The sequence below is a fragment of the Mobula birostris genome, chromosome 19, assembly GCF_030028105.1.
Source record: "Mobula birostris isolate sMobBir1 chromosome 19, sMobBir1.hap1, whole genome shotgun sequence".
NCBI lineage: Eukaryota > Metazoa > Chordata > Chondrichthyes > Myliobatiformes > Myliobatidae > Mobula > Mobula birostris.
In genome coordinates this window covers 38,727,145-38,751,818 of record NC_092388.1, presented here as the reverse complement: position 1 = coordinate 38,751,818, position 24,674 = coordinate 38,727,145, and the positions used below count along the sequence as shown (strand labels likewise).

General features: G+C 43.2%; 1 protein-coding gene across 3 annotated transcripts in view; it reads right to left on the bottom strand.

Annotated features, from left to right (window-relative positions):
* The window catches only part of cep72 (centrosomal protein 72), a 180,167-nt gene that overhangs the window by 89,825 nt on the left and 65,668 nt on the right, over nucleotides 1-24,674 (bottom strand). For all 3 annotated transcript variants that reach the window (XM_072283441.1, XM_072283443.1, XM_072283442.1), the window contains one exon: nucleotides 21,404-21,512. In XM_072283441.1, coding sequence (XP_072139542.1) covers nucleotides 21,404-21,512 — 109 coding nt within the window. The remainder of the gene's footprint in view (nucleotides 1-21,403; nucleotides 21,513-24,674) is intronic.

Sequence of the window (24,674 nt, the reverse complement as noted above, 5' to 3'; positions counted from 1 at the left end):
TACAAGAGCAAGGATGTAATGCTGAGGACTTATAAGACATTAGTCAGACCATGTTTGGAGTATTCCAAGAAAGGATACACTGGCAAAGAAGAATGTCTACAGGAGATTTACAAGAACGATCCCAGGAATGTAATTGCCAATCCAAATTGAGCGTTTGACAGTTCTTGGTCTGTACTTGCTGGAGTTTAGAAGGCTGAAGGTGGTTCTTATTGAAACCTACAAATATTGAAAAGCTTAAACAGAGTGAACGTGCAGAGGATGTTTCCAGCAGTGGAAAAGTCTGGGACCAAAAGGCACTGCCTTAGAATAAAAGGATGTCCCTTTATAAGAAAGATGAGTCAAGTCAAGTCAAGTCAAGTCAAGTCAAGTAGCACATTTAAAAACAACCCACATTGACCAAAGTGCTGTACAGATCAGAGCAGTTAGCTAAAATCACAAATACAAGAAACACAGACATAACCAACAAGGCAAACAGCTTATAGGCACAAAAGAAACAACACAAGGGCCTAGGCACAAGCCAAACATCAGCCACGTCAGGAGGATTCAAACACTAGTGAATAAAAGTAAATTTTGAGCCTGGATTTAAAAGAGTTGATGGAGGGGGCAGATCTGACAGAGAGGGGAATGCTGTTCCACAGTCTAGGGGCTACAAAAGCAAAGGTGCGGTCACCCCTGAGTTTAAGATTAGATCATGGGACAGCCAGGAGCCCCAAGTCAGCTGACCTGAGGGACCTGGAAGTAGAATAAGGGGTTAGAAGGTCTGTGATATAAGGGGGGGGGGTAGCCCATTTAAGGCTTTATAAACAAACAGGAGAATCTTAAAATCAATTCTGAACCATACTGGCAGCCAGTGGAGGGAGGCCAGGATAGGAGTAATATGGTCCCTTTTCCAGTGTTTTTTTTTAGCCAGGGGGTCTTGAATCTGTGGAATTCATTGCTACAGAAAGTGGAGGAGACCAAGTCATTTAGTATATTTAAAGCAGAGGTTGATAAGTTCTTGATTAGAAAGGGAGTCAAAGATTATGGAGAGAAGGTGAGAAAGATGGGATTGAGTGGGAATAATACATCAGTCATGATCAAATGGTGAAGCATACTCCATGGGACAAATGGTCTATTTCTACCTTTCTATCTTACAGTCTTTCCTATCTTTCTATGGCAAGACTTCAAAGCAGAAGCAGTTGAATCAAGATGATTATGTACGGTAATAATGTAGCTATCAGCAGCTCAGAACTTAGATGTGCCTATTCAGCAAGCATAGCCAGTAGGCTACAAAACTGGAATACTAAAATGTTCATTGTCTGAATATAATACTTCTAAAACATTGATTTCTGGTACAGTTTTGTTTACTATTATAAAATCAGTCAAGTGTGTTACTTAAACATGGACACCACTGTTGCCTAATTGATTTTTTCAAGAATGAAACCCATCAAAACCTCTAAATGTTCTACTCCATTTGTATGCGGCTCATTTTCCAGCTTTCAGTTGATCAAAGCCAACCAACCTCAGACATGAACCAAAACTCAGATATTTAACTGATATTTATAAACTACAAAGTAAAAGATTCGTGAGAAGCCAGAACACGAGAAGTCCTTCAGGCAGGTAAAGAAGCCTTTGAGATCTTTGATGTTGAAACACTAGATAGTTTTTTGTCTGTTATTTTCTTTCTCTCATCTGTTCTTTTCTCTGCACAGGCCTTGGAAGCTCTCATTTTCTCTTCCCAATCAGCACCCCCTTCCTCTTGCCAGCAGCCTCCCATGCTCTTTCTGAAGGTACTGAAGGAGGGAATAGGCTACAAATTGAAAATCAACAATAATTTACGCACTGTTCTCTTCTTCTTAGGCAGTTCATTAGGATAAAAATTGACTCATTTCCACAATGCTTTTGTGGGTTCTGGTGAAGACTAAGTAGGAATAGTCTATTCGTGCACAGATAATATAAAGGATGGTTCATAGAGCAGTCAAGTGGGATACTGATGAGCTGTGAGCTGGTGCAGAGCATCCTTTGCTTACACATGGTTTCTGTGCGTTCTTAATGCATCAACTCATAAGTTCTCAATACCATGCCAAATCGTGTCTTCTTGACTTTGAGTGGTCATGGGCCAAAAACTCTTCGAAATTAGTGGAAATGTTGCACATCCTTGAATCTTTTAATGTTGAACTGGGAGAGGACAATGAAGTCGAGACGTGCTTGGTAGTATCTTACCAGTACCATAAAACAACATCTGTACGTAGCAAGTCATAAATATGAGAAATTCTGCAGACACGAGGAAATCTGCAGATGCTGGAATTTCAAGCAACACACATAAAAATTGCTGGTGAACGCAGCAGGCCAGGCACCATCTACAGGAAGAGGTACCGTCAACGTTTCGGGCCGAGACCCTTCATCAGGACTTTCTGCATACGTCGGAAATCCAGAACAACACACACAAAATGCTGGAGGAACTCAGCAGATCAGACATCTAGGGAAGTAAATAAACAGTCGACATTTTGGGCCGAGATCCTTCTACAGGACTGAGAGGAAAGGGGAAGATACTGGAATGAAAAGGTGGGGGGAGGGGAAGGTGGGTAGCTGGAAGGTGATGCGTGAAACTTCCCTCTTCCTTCGCAGTTCCTGAGGAAGAGTGTGTGTTGTAGGCAGTAAGCTCTAGCTGCTATTGACTTTTGTTCACATCCGAGGTCATTTCCTTAATTGAATACATGTTGTGCTGATGCATTGGAAGTGACTATGAATTTCATCACTGCTGAGGGTAGCTTCAGAGATCTGAAATGTAGCCCACATTTCCCAGGGTCTTGCTGTAAGTCTTATTACTGGAAGGTTGAATAGGTTTTTATCTCTATTGTCCAATCAAAAATCAATTGAACTGATCCAAGTCTGCTGCTCAGAATACATTGTGTGAACTTCCACTTTTAGTCTTTTTTAAAAAGTGGCATTCAGTGTGAAGAAACAATGATTAATCAGCTGAGAGAAGCTTTGCATATTCTGGTGCTACACCCTGAAGTGAAGTGAATGTTACACATTCAACTGAGCGAAAAAATGCCTTTGTCACACCTGCTTATGTACCAAGAATGATGCTGTTGATCCGGAATCACATACAAGCTAAGGTTTTCTTCCTTAAAGGAAATCAGTCAATCAGTTAGGATTTCACAATGCTTTGCATTTTATTCCGAACATACACATGACCAAACTTATTCCAAAAGTGGAATCTGAGCACATGTATCCAGATTGTTTATATCAGGACTCTTGGTAATTATTTAAGGAACTAACCAACATTCTACTTTTCACCTGTAAATTATTAGGAAGCATCACAAGACTGTTCCACATTGGAACTGTATGCTTTATTGTAATAACTAACTACATTGATCTTGTCCAGGACATATTAACCATTGTTACTTGTGTAGGTTTACACAAATAAAACTGTGAGAAGCATTCTATGATTAAGAAAAAAACATAGAAAATAGGTGCAGGAGTAGGCCATTCGGCCCTTCGAGTCTGCACCGCCATTCAGTATGATCACGGCTGATCAACCAACTCAGGATGATCATAACATAACATATTTATTTGAACGTAACATTTTTTTTTGAACTCCAAAATCTGAACATGAGAATGGCACCACTGAGGACATAATTGCCAAAACACTTTACATAATTACGTCATGTCAAATCAGCCTCTTAAAGTGAAACTCCAACTCAATGTTGGTGGTTGTTAATGATGTACATTTCCACCAATTACGTTACCCTAGACAGGCACCCCAGAATTACTAAAACTGGCATTGTGAGCCTGTCCGGAGGTCAGTTAAGCTGCCCAGCTCAGTTCCTGTGTTCCATGGGTGATGGAACAGCAGGTAACTCTGGCTCGTCCAGAGGTGGTTGCAATGTTCATGGTCATGTCATGGTGCCAGGGCCATGGTGGCAGAATCATCCAAATGGACCAGTTTAAGGCGATCTACTGAAATATGCTCAGGTATGCTCCTCTTAGCTATGATAAAAGTATTTTCTTCCCATTCTAAAACGCAGAAAGGGCCACCATAACGGGACTAAGGGAATGCTGGTGTGCATCACGGTGGACAAAACCAAATAAGGCGGAACCCAACTCAGCCACGGATGACTGTACGTCCTCTTTTGAAGCTGATCTGACCCCCAGCAGGACCGACGGGAGACGATCATGTCAACACTCGTTGGTCAGGAAAGCCCTCACAGCAGCGTTTAAGGAGTAGTGAAACCACTTGCATAGGCCATTGCACTGCAGGTAATAAGCCATAGTGTGATGTGGCCCAACACCAAGGTCCTGGGCCATCCCAGCCCAGAGGTCTGATATGAATTGGGGACTGCGGTCAGAGGAAATATCAGATGGGGTGCCAAGCTGAGCAACCCAGGAGCTGATGAACATCCAAGCCACGCTTGCAGAAGTGGTCAACCTCTGGCCACCTAGAGTTATGGTCCGCATAGGAAAGATGGTGTGGGGAACTGTGATGGTTGGGGGGACAGAAACAGGACCAACAAGGTCCGTATTGACATGGTCAAACCATCGCGCAGGGACTTCAAGAGATGCCAATGGCGCCTGAACATGATGGTTAAGTTTTGCCCAACATAGGGTGCACTCCAATCATACACATCCTTTCAAAGGTTGTACTGTACAGACTTTAGTGCGACCAGTTTCTGTGAGGCCGTCCAGCCTGGATGTGAGAGGCCACCCAGCCTGGATGTGAGAGGCCACATATGAAGTCAGAAATAGTTCACCTCCAGTTTGCGGACACGATGGGGTGAGGGCAACTGGTTGAGACACCGTACAGGAGGAAAACCCCAGCTTCCTCAAACTTAATGTCAGCCAACCACAGGACAGAGACTGCTGCTCGGTAAGCTTGGAGCTCTGGTCAGTAGGTTGGATGGCTACCAGGCTGGCATAGTCAACTCCTATCTGTATGGCCTCAACGGCTGACTGTGAGAGGCAATCAGCAATGGCATTATTTTTCCCCTTGATATGTTGTATATCAGTGTGAACTCATATGTAGGTTAGGGGGTGTTACTGCTGTGCAGACCAAGGGTCTGATATTTTGACCATCAAGTGCACGAGGGGTTTGTGGTTAATGTACACTGTGACATGGCGATCTTCTAGAAGAAAATGAAAATGATGGACAGCCAGATACTGAGAAGTTCACAATGAAATGTGCTATACTGGGCTGGTGGCCAAAGAAGACGAGCAGCTGCCACATGCCTCCAACCAACAGTTCCTGCATAGCACTCACTACATCGTTTAAAGCATCAGTAGTTTTTGAATTGACTTTATTTCTTGCATTCTTCACATACATGAGTAAAAATCTTTACATTATGTGTCCGTCTAAATGTGCAATGTGCAATCATAGTAATTTATAATAAATAGAACAGTCAATGAAACATAGAAATACACTCAGATCAGCGTGAGTTAATCAGTCTGATGGCTTGGTGGAAGAAGCTGTCCCGGAGCCTGTTGGTCCTAGCTTTTATGCTGTGGTACCACTTTCTAGATGGTAGCAGCTAGAATAGATTGTGGCTGGGGTGACTTGGGTCCCCAGTGATCCTTCGGACCCTTTATTCACACCTGTCTTTGTAAATGTCCTGAAACATGGGAAGTTCACAACTGCAGGTGTGCTGGGCTGTCCGCACCGTTCTCTGCAGAATCCAGCAATTAAGGGAGGTACAGTTCCCATACCAGGTAGTGATGCAGCCAGTCAGGATGCTCTCAATTGTGCCCCTGTAGAAAGTTCTTAGGATTTGGGGGGCCCATACCAAAATTCTTCAACCATCTGAGGTGAAAGAGGAGCTGTTGTGCCTTTTTCACCACAGTTGGTATGTACAGACCATGTGCGGTCCTTGGTGATGTGGATGCCGAGGAACTTAAAGCTGTTCACCCTCTCAACCCCAGATCCATTGATGTCAATAGGGGTTAGCCCATCTCCATTCCTCCTGTAATCCACAACCAGCTCCTTTGTTTTTGCGACACTGAGGGAGAGGTTGTTTTCTTGACACCATTGTATCAGAGAGACGACTTCTTCCCCGTAGGCCACCTCGTTATTGTTTGAGATAAAGCCAATCAACGTAGTGTCGTCGGCAAATTTAATTAGTAGATTAGAGCCGTGGGTGGTGGCACAGGCTATAGCTGCATTGAGAGGAGATGCCGCAGTAGGTTTGTGTCAGAAAGAGCTCATTGGGTATAATCAAATGCCCTGGTCATGTCCACTGACCAGTCAAGCACTTGATTACAGGTATTGCCTTTAAACGCATTATACAGGGGGAGCATAAACTCAGCAGCTTATGAAATTCACTCTGCCTAAAAACTCCTGTAGTTTTTTAGTAGTGCGGGGCGGTGGGAAATCTATAATAGTGGCTAGCTTTGAAGGGAGAGGTCTTGTCACTTCTGCAGAGATACAATGGTAGAGGAAGTCAGTGGTTGACAACCCAAACTGGCATTTAGCAGAGTAAATAATCAACCCATGTTGGCTTAAGCACTCAAAAAGTCTGCGGAGATGAGATACGTGTTCAGATCTGGATGCATTGGTGACAAGTAGGTCATCCAGGTTAACAAAAAGAAAATCTAAGTCTTTTAATACAGAGTCCCCCAGCCATTGGCAAGTCTGTCCTGCGTTTTTCAGCCCAAATGGCATGCACAGAAACTCTGAGATCAAATGGTGTTATCACATGTATTTTGGAAAAGTCTTCTGGGCACACAGGCCCCTGATGGTAGCCCTTAACTAGATGAATTTTGGAAAAAATTTACTTTCCTGCTAAACGTGCCGAGAAGTCCTGGATGTATGGGGTCAGGTAATGATCAGGGGTGGTGGCCTTGTTAAGGCTCAGTAATCGCCACATGGCCTGCAACCACCATCAGGTTCAATAGATACATTTAATATCAGAGAAATGTATACAATATACATCCTGAAATTCTTTTTCTTTGCAAACATCCATGAAAACAGAGGAGTGCCCCAAAGAATGAATGAAGGTTAAATGTTAGAACCCTCCCACGCATAAGTAGCAGCAACCCCGCCACCAGCAAAAAAGCATATGCACCCACAACTGAGCACCCAAGCGTGCAGCAAAGCATCAATAAAGACACAGACTTGTAGTACCCCAGAAACTACTTGTTCACCTAGTAATTCGACATACCACAGGCTCTCCCTCTGCCTAACAAGGGAAAAAGAGATGTCCCCATTTCACAGTGAGAGGGGAAACATAACAAGGCAACTCGCTGATTTATGGTGTTAAAAGTCTGTTGCGTCACTTTTGCCAAGCTCTGTGCCCAAACAACTTGGGTCTCTGAACACACAGCCAGCTCGCTGTTTAAGATCTTCCATCTCCCTTGATGCATCAGGTGGCAGCAGCGGCCTTGAATCTGCCCACCTCCAGAGCCACGAAAATCCAGCACTCTGAAGGCTCGCTATTCTTCCAGGCCACATCTTCGGCATATCAAAAAGCGGCCAGTCATGAGGCCCCGAGAGCGGGTCCCATTTCCGCAAAGAACCGAAAGACAGCGTGTAACTCCAGGTCAGGGTCTTCAAAAGAACCTTGAAACAGAAAAAAAAGAGGTATCAAAGATAGAAATAGAGCTGTTTCCGAAGATGCAAGTAAAGGAGTCGCCGTTAGGCGCCACCATCCTCCTTAGCTAAGCCATATGGAGGGACAAAGCCTAGAGACTATTCGACCAACATACAATGCCAACTCATTCCACGTTGGCAAACTCAGCCTTTGAGGTTGCCAGCTTGTCTAGGTCTAGTCTGGAGTGTATGGGGTATCAGGGAGGGGTAGCACCTCTGGTGGGGAAACATGTTGCGACCTTTTCAGGGCGGTTTGTCCACCTTTGGTCCCCACCTGGCACTCGGCTCTCACCTGTAGCTCCCTGTAGCTGTTTGCATGAGACAGCGGCCACACCCCGGGCAACGGCTTCAACAAGCTGGCTAAACCAGGTGAGGGTAGCCGATGGGTCCCAAACCCTCGGTGAGATAGGGAGTTGTCTATCCCAGCATGTGAAGACAGACTCCGGCGGATTGAGCAGATGAGTCCAACTGTCAAGAAGGCAGTCCCTGCAAGCGTCGTGCACGTGTAGAGCACGACAAGACACAGATGATGTCCTGGTCATCCACTGTGCCTCGTCCCATCTCCAGCCGTCTCGACTCTTGTCTTGCCGCTGGATCCAGATGGGAATTGGGAAGAGAGAGTGAGGCTGACGTTGTGCAACTCTCCTTCACTTAAATCCAAATCAAGCTCTAGTCTCGACACCATCATAAACCGGCTGGTGGTGCAGTGACATCAGCGTTAGACTCCGGAGCGAAGGTTCCTGAGTCCGAAACAAGTCGGGCCACTCCCGGGCACGTTTCCATCCGTGCCGGGTTGAGTGTCGAGCTAGCAACTCGACCTCGTAAAAAGTACTAATGTTGTCAAGGTCTTCATCGATGACGATGGACGAACCTTATGCAAGTCTACACGCATGGGCACGGGCTGGCAGGTCAGTTCTGGAAATGTGGTGCGTGGCCCCATGGCCTCATGTTTTGAGAATGTAGTGGAGAAGGTGGGCTTGATGAGGTTTCACCCAGCAGTAAAGTAAACTCACATGCAGCGGTCCATGCGCCTGCCTGAGTCGTTGTGGGGAACTTACTAAGGGAGCAGGGTAACAACCCAAGCACCAGGCCATTGTCTCCCACACCATCACTGACTTTATCCGCTCAGGGGATCTCCCACCCACTGCTACCAACCTAATAGTTCCCGCACCTCGCACTTCCCGTTTCTACCTCCTACCCAAGATCCACAAACCTGCCTGTCCTGGCCGACCTATTGTCTCAGCTTGCTCCTGCCCCACCGAACTCGTTTCTGCATACCTCGACACGGTTTTATCCCCCCTTGTTCAATCCCTTCCGACCTATGTTCGTGACACTTCTCACGCTCTTAAACTTTTCGATGATTTTAAGTTCCCTGGCCCCCACCGCTTTATTTTCACCATGGATGTCCAGTCCCTATATACTTCCATCCCCCATCAGGAAGGTCTCAAGGCTCTACACTTCTTTTTGGATTCCAGACCTAATCAGTTCCCCTCTACCACCACTCTGTTCCGTCTAGCAGAATTAGTCCTTACTCTTAATAATTTCTCCTTTGGCTCCTCCCACTTCCTCCAAACTAAAGGTGTAGCTATGGGCACCCGTATGGGTCCTAGCTATGCCTGCCTTTTTGTTGGCTTTGTGGAACAATCTATGTTCTGTGCCTATTCTGGTATCTGTCCCCCACTTTTCCCTCGCTACATTGACAACTGCATTGGCGCTGCTTCCTGCACGCATGCAGAACTCGTTGACTTTATTAACTTTGCCTCCAACTTTCACCCTGTCCTCAAGTTTACCTGGTCCATTTCAGAAACCTCCCTCCCCTTTCTAGATCTTTCTGTCTCTGTCTCTGGAGACAGCTTATCCACTGATGTCTACTATAAGCCTACTGACTCTCACAGCTATCTGGACTATTCCTCTTCTCACCCTGTCTCTTGCAAAAACGCCATCCCCTTCTCGCAATTCCTCCGTCTCCGCTGCATCTGCTCTCAGGATGAGGCTTTTCATTCTAGGACAAGGGAGATGTCTTCCTTTTTTAAAGAAAGGGGCTTCCCCTCCTCCACTATCAACTCTGCTCTTAAACGCATCTCCCCCATTTCACGTACATCTGCTCTCACTCCATCCTCCCGCCACCCCACTAGGAATAGGGTTCCCCTGGTCCTCACCTACCACCCCACCAGCCTCCGGGTCCAACATATTATTCTCCGTAACTTCCGCCACCTCCAACGGGATCCCACCACTAAGCACATCTTTCCCTCCCTCCCTCTCTCTGCATTCCGCAGGGATCGCTCCCTACGCAACTCCCTTGTCCATTCGTCCCCCCCATCCCTCCCCACTGATCTCCCTCCTGGCACTTATACGTGTAAGCCGAACAAGTGCTACACATGCCCATACACTTCCTCCCTTACCACCATTCAGGGCCCCAAACAGTCCTTCCAGGTGAGGCTACACTTCACCTGTGAGTCAGCTGGGGTGATATACTGCGTCCGGTGCTCCCGATGTGGCCTTTTATATATTGGTGAGACCCGACACAGACTGGGAGACCGCTTTGCTGAACATCTACGCTCTGTCCGCCAGAGAAAGCAGGATCTCCCAGTGGCCACACATTTTAATTCCACATCCCATTCCCATTCTGACATGTCTATCCACGGTCTCCCCTACTGTAAAGATGAAGCCACACTCAGGTTGGAGGAACAACACCTTATATTCCGTCTGGGTAGCCTCCAACCTGATGGCATGAACATCGACTTCTCTAACTTCCACTAATGCCCCACCTCCCCCTCGTACCCCATCTGTTACTTATTTTTATACACACATTCTTTCTCTCACTCTCCTTTTTCTCCCTCTGTCCCTCTGAATATACCCCTTGCCCATCCTCTAGGTCCCCCCCCCCCCACTTGTCTTTCTTCCCGGACCTCCTGTCCCATGATCCTCTCGTATCCCTTTTGCCTATCACCTGTCCAGCTCTTGGCTCCATCCCTCCCCCTCCTGTCTTCTCCTATCATTTTGGATCTCCCCCTCCCCTTCCAACTTTCAAATCCCTTACTCACTCTTCCTTCAGTTAGTCCTGACGAAGGGTCTCGGCCTGAAACGTTGACTGCACCTCTTCCTAGAGACGCTGCCTGGCCTGCTGCGTTCACCAGCAACTTTTATGTGTGTTGCTTGAATTTCCAGCATCTGCAGAATTCCTGTTGTTTGAACCCAAATTCCTTAACACCTACAAACCGGCAGTTCTTAAGGTCGACTAACAGTCCTTGGGCAAACAGGAAATCTGCACCGAACAGAGGTCTAGACATTTTAGCCAGGAAGAAGTACCATGAATAATGTTGCCCACTGAAGCAGAGCATTACCTGTTGTATCCCATAAGTCCAGATCATGGTGCTGTTGGCAGACTCCAGCAAGGTTTCACCACTCTTTTCCTTCTCATCAATAGGTGATGCTGACAGTACACTCACTTGAGCAGCTGTGTCACACAAGGAGTGTCGTCCTGAAAGAGTGCCCGTATTGAATAGTAGATGACCCTGGCAGCCAGAACCCAGAGTGTTCACAGACCTCCTGATGTCCCGATGCACTGGCATTGTTGAAGTTGCAAGCTGGCTGGCACTTCCTAGCACTTGTACCAAAGTGAGCATGGTAAAAACATAGACCCGGAGTAGACTGTTTCGTAGCATTAGTCAGTAGTCTGTTTTGCAAGCTTCTGTTGGAGGACTTGTTGAGGAAGGGAAATAAGAAGGAATTATGCATCTCCATCTGGCTGAATGTAGACTATCAGCCATTTTAGCAAGCTCTCTATAGTCCTTCACAACTGCATTAGCGAGGGCTATGCACACTTGACCGGGCATTTACTGCATGGAGAGTTCCTTAAAAATAAAACAAGGATGGTGATTTTCCAGGAGAGACAACATATGGTCCATTAGCTCCGAAGGCTAAGCATCACCGAGACCAGGCAAGCAGAACAAGTGTCTGGTATGCTTTGACTCTGATAGTCGAAAAGTCTGTAAAAGGTGAGTTTTCAGTGATCTATACTTATCGTGTTCAGGCAGGTGTTCCAGTAGACTCGCCATTCTTGCAGCCATGGAAGACACTACCACATTAAAAAATTTGGTGTTGTTGGTGATTTCTCGCAGCGTGAATTGGGTCTCAGCTTGTACAAACCAAGCACTTGCACTTTGATCCCAAATCCCCAGCAGTTTCAAAGTGACTGGTTGGCCCGCATGATCAATAACTCTGGAATTGTCCTAGAGCATCAAGGTCACCAATGTAGGTTTTCACAAATAAAATGAAGTGGAAAAAAAGTAACATTTTACTGAACTCCAAAACCTGAACACAAAGCAAGCTAAAACCCTTTACATAATTACATCATCGCGTCAGACCAGCCTTTTAAAGTGAAACCCAAACTCAATGTTGGTGGTTGTGAATTATGTACATTTCCACTTGCTTCAGCAAACATTTCTCAGAAATGAGAAATCTTGGAATAATGGAGCTCATTCAGTTCATTGTGCTTGAGTTGGTTCTTGTATATCAATTAAATTAATACAAAGTCTCATTATGTTTTTCTCTTCAAGCACCTGCCCAATTGCATTTTGAATTTATCATGGAATCTGCCTCCACTATTTTTTCAAAGCAGTTTTCCAGATCACAACTCACCAAATAAAAAGAAACCGATGTGTCATAATTTACTTTATCAAAATCAAACATAAAGCTCCCCCTTGACTTCATAGTGATTTCTTCACATAACCAAAATCCCCCAATCACTTTCACACTCACTTCAATAACCAAAAATTTATAAAGTCTCAGGAATAAACACAACGGCCTAACCAGCACTTAAAAGTTCCTTGCTTTTGTATTTTAATTCCTGTGTCAACAATTCCAGAGATCCCTTATGTTCTTTTAAAACAGGTTTCCAATGTGCTACTATTTTCAAAGATTTGTATGTACATACCTTCAGTTTGTGCACCACTTTTATAAAAGTAAATCAGTTTTATCTGTCATGGATCTGGACAGTTCATCAGTCTTTTTAAAGGAAAAATTATGCATCACAAAATGATTACTGACTTCTTGGTTATGGCAGATTCTGTACAGCAAATGCAATTAACCACCAACTGGGAATTAGCTGCAAATTTATTTATTTTGAAAATGCAATTAATAGTGTTTACAACTCAAGGTAAAGAGTAAAGTTCAATGAAAATTTATCTGTACAAATAGCATAAATCAGTTATCTATTAGGTAATCCTGTATTACACTTTTTTGTGAACTCGTGCTCAAGAACATTGTAGGATAAAGCAATAAAAATAAATCATTAATTAATATAAGCTATGGAAAAATTCTATTCTAAGTTTTAATGTCAACGAATAGCAGTATCTGTTGTTTCTGCTAGATTACTCTGATTGTAAAAGTACGTAATTAATTGGCAGAGCGACTAAATTTTCTTCCATGCAATTGAATACAATTCAAATTCAAATTTGCAACCGGATCCCAGAAAACCTTAGTAGAAAGCATAATGCATTTACTTCCTGATGAATGTGGTCGAGTTTGAATAAAGAAACAGGATTAGTTCTTTTTTTATGTACAAAGTCCTAAAATGAATGGTTTAATTTTTACAGGTGGTGATTGGGGTTGAGGTTTGTATTGTGTAGTTTTTTTTTCCATTGTTGTCTATTAGCCATACTATATCCCTGAACATTTTGCTTTTTATCCTGTCAATTTCACTTTATTAGTTGCTAATTTAGAACAAGGCTGTCCCTCTCTTATTAATCTTGGCCTCCTGCTCCTGACTGCATGTGCTTCAGCATTTGTTGGTCTCACTTTCTCAGTGTCTTGCTAACTATCTTTGACCTGAACTCTATCCTCAACTACAACTCACTCGTATCTGATGCTGTACACAGGCCTTGCTTTTTCTGCTGAGTGAATTTTAGCCCAAAAGGGAGAAGCATTTTTATTAAATTGTCCATTAATTTTTTTTGTGATGTGTGTGATGTATGTATTATGGTTGCACCGTGGTCTGGATGAATGTTGTTTTGTTTGGTTGTATATATGTACAGTCAGATGGCAATAAAGAACTTGATTCTCAGAACATTAATCTACAAATAGTCTTATTGGCAGAAGATTTATTCAGTTCCTTCTCTCTGCAATCCAAACCAATCAGCATGACAGTTGTTAAGGTCACATTTCACTACAATCAGGGACCTGTATCAAACAAAGCCAAACATTTTTAAATCAGGCAGCAAATGCAGGTTCATTCCAAGAAAGCTAGCAAACTCATTTAGGCAAGACACAAAGGCAGCTGGCACAGGAAATTAAAGATTCATATTTTCACATTCACACACTTGGAAATACATGGTTTGAAACAAACAGAGCTACTCTAATATTGTAATTGATAGGTTAGTGTCAAAGGAGACAGAAACAAGAAAAGATTGGTGACTTTCACCATGATTACTTTCAATTTGACCTGAAAACGGGTGAGAATAAACATGGAGACAATCCATTAGTGGGTCAGATCAAGAAAACATTACCTGCAACAAGGTATCTTAGTGTCTCTTCCGTTCAATGCAGTTAAAAATTATATAACCTTACAAATAATTCAAATCTAAATTATTTATTAATACTTACAAATCCAATCCAATTCTTGAAATCCTTAAGCAGTTTTATCAATGTGTTTAAGACTAATTATAACATGTTGGCTCCTTTTAGTCTACACATTATACAATTTTCAGTTATAATTTTTGGATCAGCTACCTCCCTAAAATTAATTTTCAGTATTAAAAGAGAACTACCTGAGACCAAACTTTTGATCTTTATCTGAGATTCACTGCATAGGTACTCTTAAATCTAACAAGCAGTTGTGTTAATAACCACAGAAATGGCAACACAGACTAGTTCAACCATTCACTTCATTATTCCTTTGTCAACATGTTTATTTTCCTTCAGGTTATTATGCACAACTTCGACTTCCACCAAAGTCTTTACTCTTCTGACATATTTCACCTCTATCAGGCTACTGACCAGCAAACCACCAGACAAAAGGGATTGACTGGTCTCATCCAGGTACTTTGAAAGTCACACAGAGCATTCTGAAAAGAAACTAAAAAGAACTCTACTGCCATGATGAGACCACTCTCAGGTTGGAGGGGCAACACTTCATATTCTGTCTTGGCAACCTCCAACCAGATAGCATGAACATTGATTTTTCCAATTTCCCTCTTCTTTAACTCCCTGTTCTGGACCTCGCCACCCTTATCTCTTCTCCTCACCTGCCTATCACCCCGTCCTGGTGCCCCTCTTCCTCCTCCTCTTCTTTATCCCATGGTCCACTGTCCTGTCCTATTCCTTCTCCAGCCCTTCACATATCACCGCCCAGCTTCTTACTTCATCCCCACCCCTCCCTCAGCCACCTGGCTTTCACCTATCACCTTCCCTTTCCCCCAACTTCTTTTCGGATTTCTTCCCCCTTCTGTTCCAGTGCTGGTGAACAGTCTCGGCCCAAAACATTTAGACTGCTTAATAATTTCCTTAGATGGTGCCTCACCTGCTAAGTTCCTCCAGAATTTTGTACGTTGCTGCTCTGGATTTCCAACATCTGCAGAATCTCTTCCTACACAGTCCATCTTTACAGCTAATATGGAGTTTTATTGGTGAAAATAAAAACATTAAGAAGATGTAATAGTGGCCAAAGGACCTAGGGTAATGGATGAATTGAAGGAAATTTATATTAGGCAGGAAATGGTGTTGGATAGGCTGTTGGGTCTGAAGGCTGGTAAGTCCCCGGGACCTGATGGTCTGCATCCCAGGGTACTTAAGGAGGTGGCTTTAGAAATCATGGACACATTGGTAATCATTTTCCAATGTTCTACAGATTCAGGATCAGTTCCTGTGAATTGGAGGGTGGCTAATGTTGTCCCTCTCTTCAAGAAGGGAGGAAGAGAGAAAACAGGGAATTGTAGACCGGTTAGCCTGACGTCGGTGGGGGGAAAGGTTCTGGAGTCAATTATAAAAGATGAAATTACGACACATCTGGATAGTAGTAACAGGATTGGTCAGAGTCAGCATGGATTTACGAAGGGGAAATCGTGCTTGACTAATCTTCTGGAATTTTTTGAGGATGTAACTATGAAAATGGACAAGGGAGAGCCAGTGGATGTAGTGTACCTGGACTTTCAGAAAGCCTTTGATAAAGTCCCACATAGGAGATTAGTGGGTAAAATTAGGGCACATGGTATTGGGGGCAGAGTACTGACATGGATTGAAAATTGGCTGGCTGACAGAAAACAAAGAGTAGCAATTAACGGGTCCCTTTCGGAATGGCAGGCAGGGTTCAGTGCTAGGACCGCAGCTGTTTACAATATATATTAATGATTTAGATGAGGGAATTAAAAGTAACATTAGCAAATTTGTCGACGACACAAAGTTGGGTGGCAGTGTGAAATGTGAGGAGGATGTTATGAGAATGCAGGGTGACTTGGACAGGCTGGGTGACTGGGCAGATGCATGGCAGATGCAGTTTAATGTGGATAAATGTGAGGTTATCCACTTTGGTGGTAAGAACGGGACGGCAGATTATTATCTAAATGGAGTCAAGTTAGGAAAAGGGGAAGCGCAACGAGATCTAGGTGTTCTTATACATCAGTCACTGAAAGCAAGCATGCAAGTACAGCAGGCAGTGAAGAAAGCTAATGGCATGCTGGCCTTCATAACAAGGGGAATTGAGTATAAGAGCAAAGAGGTCCTTCTGCAGCTGTACAGGGCCCTGGTGAGACCACACCTGGAGTACTGTGTGCAGTTTTGGTCTCCAAATTTGAGGAAGGACATCCTTGCTATTGAGGGAGTGCAGCACAGGTTCACAAGGCTAATTCCCGGGATGGCGGGACTATCATATGTCGAAAGATTGGAGCGACTGGGCTTGTATACTCTGGAATTTAGAAGGCTGAGAGGGGATCTTATTGAACATATAAGATTATTAAGGGATTGGACACGCTGGAGGCAGGAAGTATGTTCCCGCTGACGAGTGAGTCCAGAACCAGAGGCCACAGTTTAAGAATTAGGGGTGGGCCATTTAGAACGGAGTTGAGGAAAAACTTTTTCACCTAGAGAGTGGTGGATATATGGAATGCTCTGCCCCAGAAGGCTGTGGAGGCCAAGTCTCTGGATGCTTTCAAAAAAGAGATGGATAGAGCTCTTAAAGATAGCGGAATCAAAGGTTATGGGGATAAGGCAGGAACTGGATACTGATTGTGGATGATCAGCCATGATCACAGTGAATGGTGGTGCTGGCTCAAAGGGCCGAATGGCCTACTCCTGCACCTATTGTCTATTTTTCCATGCAAGTCAACATGTTTTCATTTTGAACATAACCAAAAAAAAGAACACCTTGTAGGAAAATTACCTGTTGCAAAGAATACTTTGATAGCAATTTTGCACTTTCTCCATTTGCGCTCTCCTAGTGATAAGAGAACCCAATGAATTAAAAAGATGTAAAAGATGGGATGTTATGGTTTGACCTCTAGTGTAAGAGGGCATCCCTGAATCATCTCAAGTTCATTGTCATTCAACCATGCACAAGTATACCACCAAATGAGACACCGATCCTTCTGAGCAAGGTGCACAACACGGTACAAATAACTCACACGCATAACGCACAAAGTAACAGTACCACAAATAAATTAATAAATAATTATGTGCCTATATGATACACGTTAAAAAGTAAACAGTATAATGCTACTGGCACTTCATACATGAGGCCTTGGTAGTGGCAGGGAGTTCAATAGTCTTACAGCCTGGGGGGGGGAGAAAGCTGTTTCACATCCTACCAGTTCTCGTCCTAATGCTACGTTAGATTCTGCCTGATGGCAAAGTGAAAGAGATTGTTTAACAAATAGGAAGGATGACTGGCAATGCTAAGGTCCCTGCATACGCAGCGCTCCTGATAAATACCTCCAATCGGTGAAAGAGAGACTACGATGATCCTCTCGGCTATCCTCACAATCCTTTGTAGGGAGTTGCAGTAGATGCATTGCAATTCCCGTACCAGACAGAGATGCAGTTGGTCAGAACCCATCGATGTTGCTGGAAAAAAAATGTTTGAAATGGGGGAAGCCTCACTCGTCTCAATCTCCTCAGGAAGTGGAGATGTTGCTGTGCTTTCTTGATCAGAGAAGCGGTGTTGTGGGACCAGATGAGATAGTCTATTATGTGCACCCCCAGAAACTTGGTGCTCCTAACTCTCTCCACAGAGGAGCCATGTATGTGCAGTGAGGAGTGGTCAGCCTGCATCTTCCTGAAGTCCACAATCATCTCTTCGGTTATATCCACGTTGAGACACAAGTTGTTGTTCTCGGCACCATTCTACCAGCGCTCTCCCTCCTCCCTGTGTGCCATCTCGTTGTTGCTGAGGCCAACCACTGTCGCGTCATCAGTGAACTTGATGATTTGGTTTGAACTGGATCTAGAAATGCAGTTATGTGTTAGCAGCATGAACAGCAAAGGGCTGAGCAGGCAGCCCTTGGAAGCGCCAATTCTCAGCATGATAGCGCTAGAGATGTTTCTGCCAACAAGGACTGACTGTGGCCTTTCAATCAAAAAGTCTAGGATCAAGTTACAGAGAGAGGTGTTGAGACCCAATGAAAACAGACTACTCGCCACCTTCAGAGGTATGATTGTATTGAACACTGAGCTGAAGTCAATAAACAGCTCCCTAGCATTTGAGGCACCATTTTCAATGGGGAAAAGGATGGCGTGGGGAGCAGTCTATGGCATCAACAGTGAACCAATCTGAGAGATAAAAGAACTGAGAAGGGTGTAATGTAGCAGGACGATGGGATTTAATGCGATCCACAAATAGCCACTCAAAGCAGTTCATTATTGTTGAGGTCAGTACCACTGGATGGTAGTTGTTGAGGCAAGTTACTATCACCCTCTTGGGCACTGGATGATGCTGGCTGCCTTGAAGACTGAGAGTACAGTGAACTGTTCTCAAGAGATGATGAAGATATCTGTTACAAAGCTTAGTTAGCTGGGCTGCACAGTCCCTCAGCCTCAGCACCTGACCAGGCACGTTATCAGGCCCCACAACTTTACGTGGGTTGACCCGAGTTAGGGTCTTCCTCACACGAGCTACAGCCAGACAGAGTGCCTGCTCCTTTTGGGGTTGCGGGGGGGGGCCTTCCTCGGTGGCACATTGTTGCGTAAACCAAGCATAAAAGACATTCAGCCTATCAGGAAAAGAAGTATTACTGTTGTTGGCATGCAGGGTGAACTTGTAGTCTGTTATGGTCTGAATGCCCTGTCACATGCACTTTGTGACTCTGGCTGTATTTTCTCTGCGAATAATCCTGCCTTGCCTTCCTGATAGTGTGGGAAAGTGCAGCTCTTGCTGACCTGAAGCTGTCTTATCCCAATCTGAAAGCAGTATCCCAAAATCTCAGCCATGCTCAGACCTTTGATGGATGCAAGCACTTGTGAATATTTGCTATACAAATAGCAAATGTAAAGACATTCCCTGTGAAATGAGGACATCTAAACGAACCAAGCAAGCATATTAAAAGTTCTTGCCTGAAACACTTTTTGGGATTTATAACACCATGTGTAAAATGAACAGACCTTAGAACTGTCATTTTAGTTCAATGGTCCAGCATTCCTTACAAATTATAGAAGACATGATCCCGGGAATCTAACTGGGAGTAAGTCGGGAATGACTGTTTTCACTAAAGCAACAAAGAACTGAGAGATAGAGACTGCAGACGGACAGTGGAAGAGAGGATGAAAAGGCACTGTGGAACGGATTTTGTGAACTACATTTTTGAAAGGTGAAAGAGTTGCAGGAATGTGGTTATATTGTCAACATTTTTTTATGTCTTCAATTATCTGCGTGGAGGTTGTGTGTTCTGTCTATATCCATAGGTTTTCTTTGAAGCTGAGGTATCCACTTGCATTCCAGACATCAGAGATGATTGCCCTTTCTATGCGGGTGAGTGGCAGAATCTGAGGACAGGTATCACCTGGTTTCTTTCCCCTCCCCTACCTACTCCAGCTGTACTTCAGCACACACTCCACCAGTGAGGTCCCCTCCCCCACTGTTCCTGTCACCTCCCCTTCTTGGTTCCATGTTTTACCTTCCTTTCCTATCAGATTCTATCATCTACCGCCTTTTATTGCCTCCACCTTGTCACCTCTCAGTCCCTCTTGCTGTCTCCACCCCACCCCCTTCCTCCACCTGACTCCATACACCAGTCAACTCTTCCTCACCTGGTTCAGCTTGCCAGTTCTTACCATACCCATCACCCTATACTCTTTCAGTCTGGATGAAGGGTCAAGACCAAAATTTTCAGGTTCATTTCCTCCCACAGATGTTGCCTGACCCACCGAGTTCCTCAAGCAGCTCGGCTTTGCTCCAGATTCAAGCGTTTAGTCCCCTGGGTGTCAGTTTATCCAGTGCCTCTTTATAACTTTGATGGCCAAATCCAGAAAACAATCTGGTGAATGTCCTCTGCACCCTCTCCAGCAGCGTAAGATTCTTCCTGTTGTTCAGTGACAAGAAAGGCACACAGTGTTCCAGACGTGGCTTCTCCAATATTTTATGAAACTGTAAACATACCTGTAACATCATAGATCTTACATTCCATGCCATGGCCAACAAAAGCAGGCATCTCATCTGACTTCTTCACCACATTAACAATCTGTGCTGTTGCTTTTAGGAATGACAGGATTTATACCCAAGGAACCTCAATTCATTGAAACTCCTAGGGTCCTGCCATTTTCTGTGTAGCCTTCCCAAAATGCATCACCTTGAACTTCTCAGGAGTAAATTCTATTTGCTTGCTCTCCCCAATCTTCCATCTAATCTATGCTGTAGATCTATGTTAACATTTATATATAACCTTATGCAACACACACAAAATGCTGGAGGAACTCAGCGGGCCAGGCAGCATCTGTGGAAAAAAGTACAGTCAACGTTTTGGGACGTGGGGCTCATCAGCCTTGGACAGCAGCCCGCCTAGGAGAAGGAAAACTCTGATTTTAAACCTCCACTGCCTTGCAACCAAACCCACCCATGGGAAAGGCTTTGGGAGTAAACCCTGAGGAAGAAATCCGGGAGCCAGCATCCCTAAGGCAGTTTGATGTTGTTTACAGCTTCACTCTGGCAACCTCTATGACGACACTGGTGCCAAGCTGTATTGGCGCTTGCCCTTCCCTTGGACTATATCAGTGATGTGGAGGGGTGAACCCGCTGCATGGGCAACGGCTGGTTCTTTAAATCTTTCCGTCCAGGCTTGCGCCCTGGAGAGGACACAGTCCACCTGAGGTGCAAACCCATGATCCCCTGGGATCGATGGTTGCCTACTACAAATGCTCAAGCACCCTTCCTCATATTCAATACATTCTTGGACCACCTAACTCCTGCCATCCACTGGAATCTTTTTGAAGTTCTAGACCGTCTATCGTCTGTGTTTAAATTCAGTGTTCCCTGAGCACAAAATGCTGTAGCTTCCTTTACACTGCCTCCAGATTCTTCTAACAGAGATCTTGGAATTCAGTACTTTCCTTCTTGTGTTTCCCCTTCCATCTGCCAGCAAACTATTCAATTTAAGGCCCAGCATATTATTGACAAATAATGCGCATTTCTTTTCAATGATTCAAGAAATGTAACAATGTGCAGGTCAATGTTTGGGAATGAAGGTCAATATATACATATAAATACATAATAGAACTGCTGTTCTAAAATTTCTTTCTTTTAATATTGTGCAATCACTGTAATCATTGAGATGGATCAACTGCTTGTATATAATAGAACCTCTCTCATCATATCAAAGTGTCAGATTCTTACAATTTTATTTTACCATATTTTGCTCTCACCTTACATTTTCTGCTTCCTGAGCAGGATATTCATGGAATTCATGTGCCTGATTTGTACTGAAGTGCATCAGCGCCGCTTTGCGCTCACTATCTCTAACTGGTCGATCGTCTGTAAGACATTACATCATGGTTACACATCCTAGCTGCACATTGTTGTAGCATGTGCTATAAAAGTTAACAGCTATACTTATCAAACTGAGAACAAATTTTGAACACAGTAGAGTTAATCTTTCATGACTTTTAGTCAGGGAAGAAAAACATATCAACATATTTTTGCTTTAGGCCACATGAGCAAAGCTGTCACTCCCACTAGCTTGAAGGACATTCTCTACTCATACAAATTTTGTTCCAGCTTAGGTTCAAAATTCAGGGGATCGCCAACTTTATCAGTACATAGAATGCCATGCAAATCCATGCAGAAAACAACTTTTCTTACTTTCTTATTTGTGGAATGTCAAGGAAAAGATACTGTATTTGACAAGCTGGATACTTAAGCTGCTGTCAAGATGACCAGCAAGATTCCAGATAATAAAGGAAATAAAATTTTGTACTTAAGATACATTGTCACCTCAGAAATAGTCACATATTGTCAGAGGGTCAGGATAACCAAATCATATTTCATCACTTATATTTTTCCTGTTTACAAGTTTCCAATTTGATATAGTTTCCATCATATTTTCTTAAGCTGTCTTGACATTCATTCATCCTCATTCTTTATGATGGCCTTTGCAAAAACATATGTCTTAACTTGCACTGAGGGCTGTAAGATAAAAGTAGAATTTCTGAAGCACAGATCAATTACCATGAAGGGAGCAATAACATATACTTTTGAGTTGTAGAAATATTAAATTTAAGACGTTAGCAAATCCTATAGATGCAAGTTGGTAAACTTTTCCTATTAAAGCAGATGTCATGGACAACTTTGGACAAATGTCATGCAATCTGCAATATCAAGTGAAGATGACAATGCTTAACACAGAGGAGTCTAAGCTTAGCCTGTTCACTTTGCCTAGTGAAATTGTTCTTGCAGTGATGATGCTCTCCAATATGAAAGGTTTATTTAACTCTCTAAGCAAATGAGATTCACAGTACACAGATGCTCTCAAGCAATGGATAGCCATGAAACCAAGGATGCACTGTTAAATACAGATGTACAGTGCTATCTGCCACTAAACTTTCCCTTAAGTTTTGTCATACAAACACCATCTCAACACCTTGCAATAATAAACATCAGAAATGTATTACAAGAATGATACTCTTGCAAATATTTTCACACTCCCAAACCATCTGATCCTATTAAGACAGAAGTTGCACAGCTAGCATGGAGATTAAGTGGAATCGCTTGGAAAAGCACATGCACATTATGTATCACATGCACATGCCAGCCGAACACTGACTAAATTAAGCTGTTATAAAATGTAAGTAATGTTCAGAAGAACATAGAAATAACAGAAATCATGTGGAGTAGATGATAAAGACAGTGTGTACGATATGTACCTTTTTTGCATGTTGTCCTGAAAAACAGAATAAACTTATTATTTTTGGAATTATCACTCTTGCATCAATAAAAATACAGTATTACCTATACTTATCACTTGCTTGTTTCCACAGAGTTTAGTGGATTGCAGTTGAATTTTAAGGACTCAAACCTTCAAGTTACAACTGTGTATATCCACTGAATGACAGTTAAACAGGAACTAGAAGGAATCTTATTTAAAAGTGAGCATTTAACCAAACTGCTATACCAAAGTCCCTTATATACAAGTTCAGAGTACTGCAGACATTGCTGTCCTGCTCTGGAACTTAACAATAACCATTCCAGGGAAATGCAATATTTCATATCCATCTATTTTTCTCATTGGTCATATATTTAACTGGAATCTTAGTAAAATAAAAGTTGTAAAATGTACGATATGCCAGTTATCCCCCTTAATGATATCTCACGCACCCTGAAGAAAATCTAGAAGAGCAGCTATTGTAGTATGATCCACAACATATTTTTGTCACAGAAGAGTTGGAGGAGACAGAGGGGCATTCTAGTATTCACTTTTGATGTAAATTAGTTTTCTACAAATGATTATATGGTGAGTTGATAAACAGATATTTCAATGTCCACAGTAGCTTCATGTCACAGTGATAGCTCTGATGTCATAAAGACATCTTAATGTTAAATTATTTAAACAGTTTTCAACATTTAAAATTAAGTGATTCAGAGACCATTAATTAAATGAATCATTGCATCTGGTAAGATAACTAAGCAATTAATGAGTGATAATATTAGTTTTCCATTCAGGGAGAATTCCATTCCACGGAACAAGGTCAGGGGCCGGGTTTGGTACATGTAAATTTAGCAAAGTGGTTTATTCAAAAGTTCACTGAGAAACCAGTCAGTGTAGTACCTTTATTATCCACAACAAAGAGGAGGCAGGAATCAACCAGGAAGTTGGATGTTAGAAAAGCATGAAGGGGTATTATTTTCTCCCGAGCAATAACCAGCATGCAAGGTCATAGTTCATAGGTGTCAAAGTGACAAGTTAATGAAATGTACTTTACGTTAATACAAGTACAAGCCACCAAACGTGTTTGTTGTTATTTCAGAGTACTGGTTTATATTCTAATAGACCTTAGTCCTGATAATGAGGTTAAAAATATGAGGTGAATTCCACTCAGTTCTGACCATTAATATATAAAAAGGGATAAGTTCAAAATGCTCCTTATTGAAATGGTATATCAATTTTGTTTTAATCATCCAATGCCTTTTATCCCTTGATGTTCCAGGATTATCAGTGCATTTATTTTTCAATATTTCTGTAAGGAATACAAAAACTTCTGGAGCAACTCAACAGGAATTCCCCCAGCTGGCTGAGGACCAAGAGAACGCCATCTCTTGTGTTGTCAGGGTGAATGGGTCAGGGGAGCAGAAGGCAAGTGCAGGAAATAGAGGAAATGTTTGAGAGGAAGCAGATTTTTTCTATAAAGTCCTGAAGCCAACACCTCTTTTTGAGAGCAGATCCTTACAAGAGATTGGGTAGATGAGGTGTTGCAGAGGTAGCTGTAGGAGTCAGTGGATTTTTAGTAAATGTTAGTCACCTGAGATGATCTGCCCTCTTTATTCACTCCAAGATATCTCTACATATCATCCACCAGCCAGTGTGCCTCCCATCTCCACCCCTCAATCTGCCTGGTTCCAACTCACCATTATCTCCTTCTTACCTGATTCAACTTATTGCCTACAAATCCCTGGCTTGCCCCTCCCTCTCATCTCCTTATA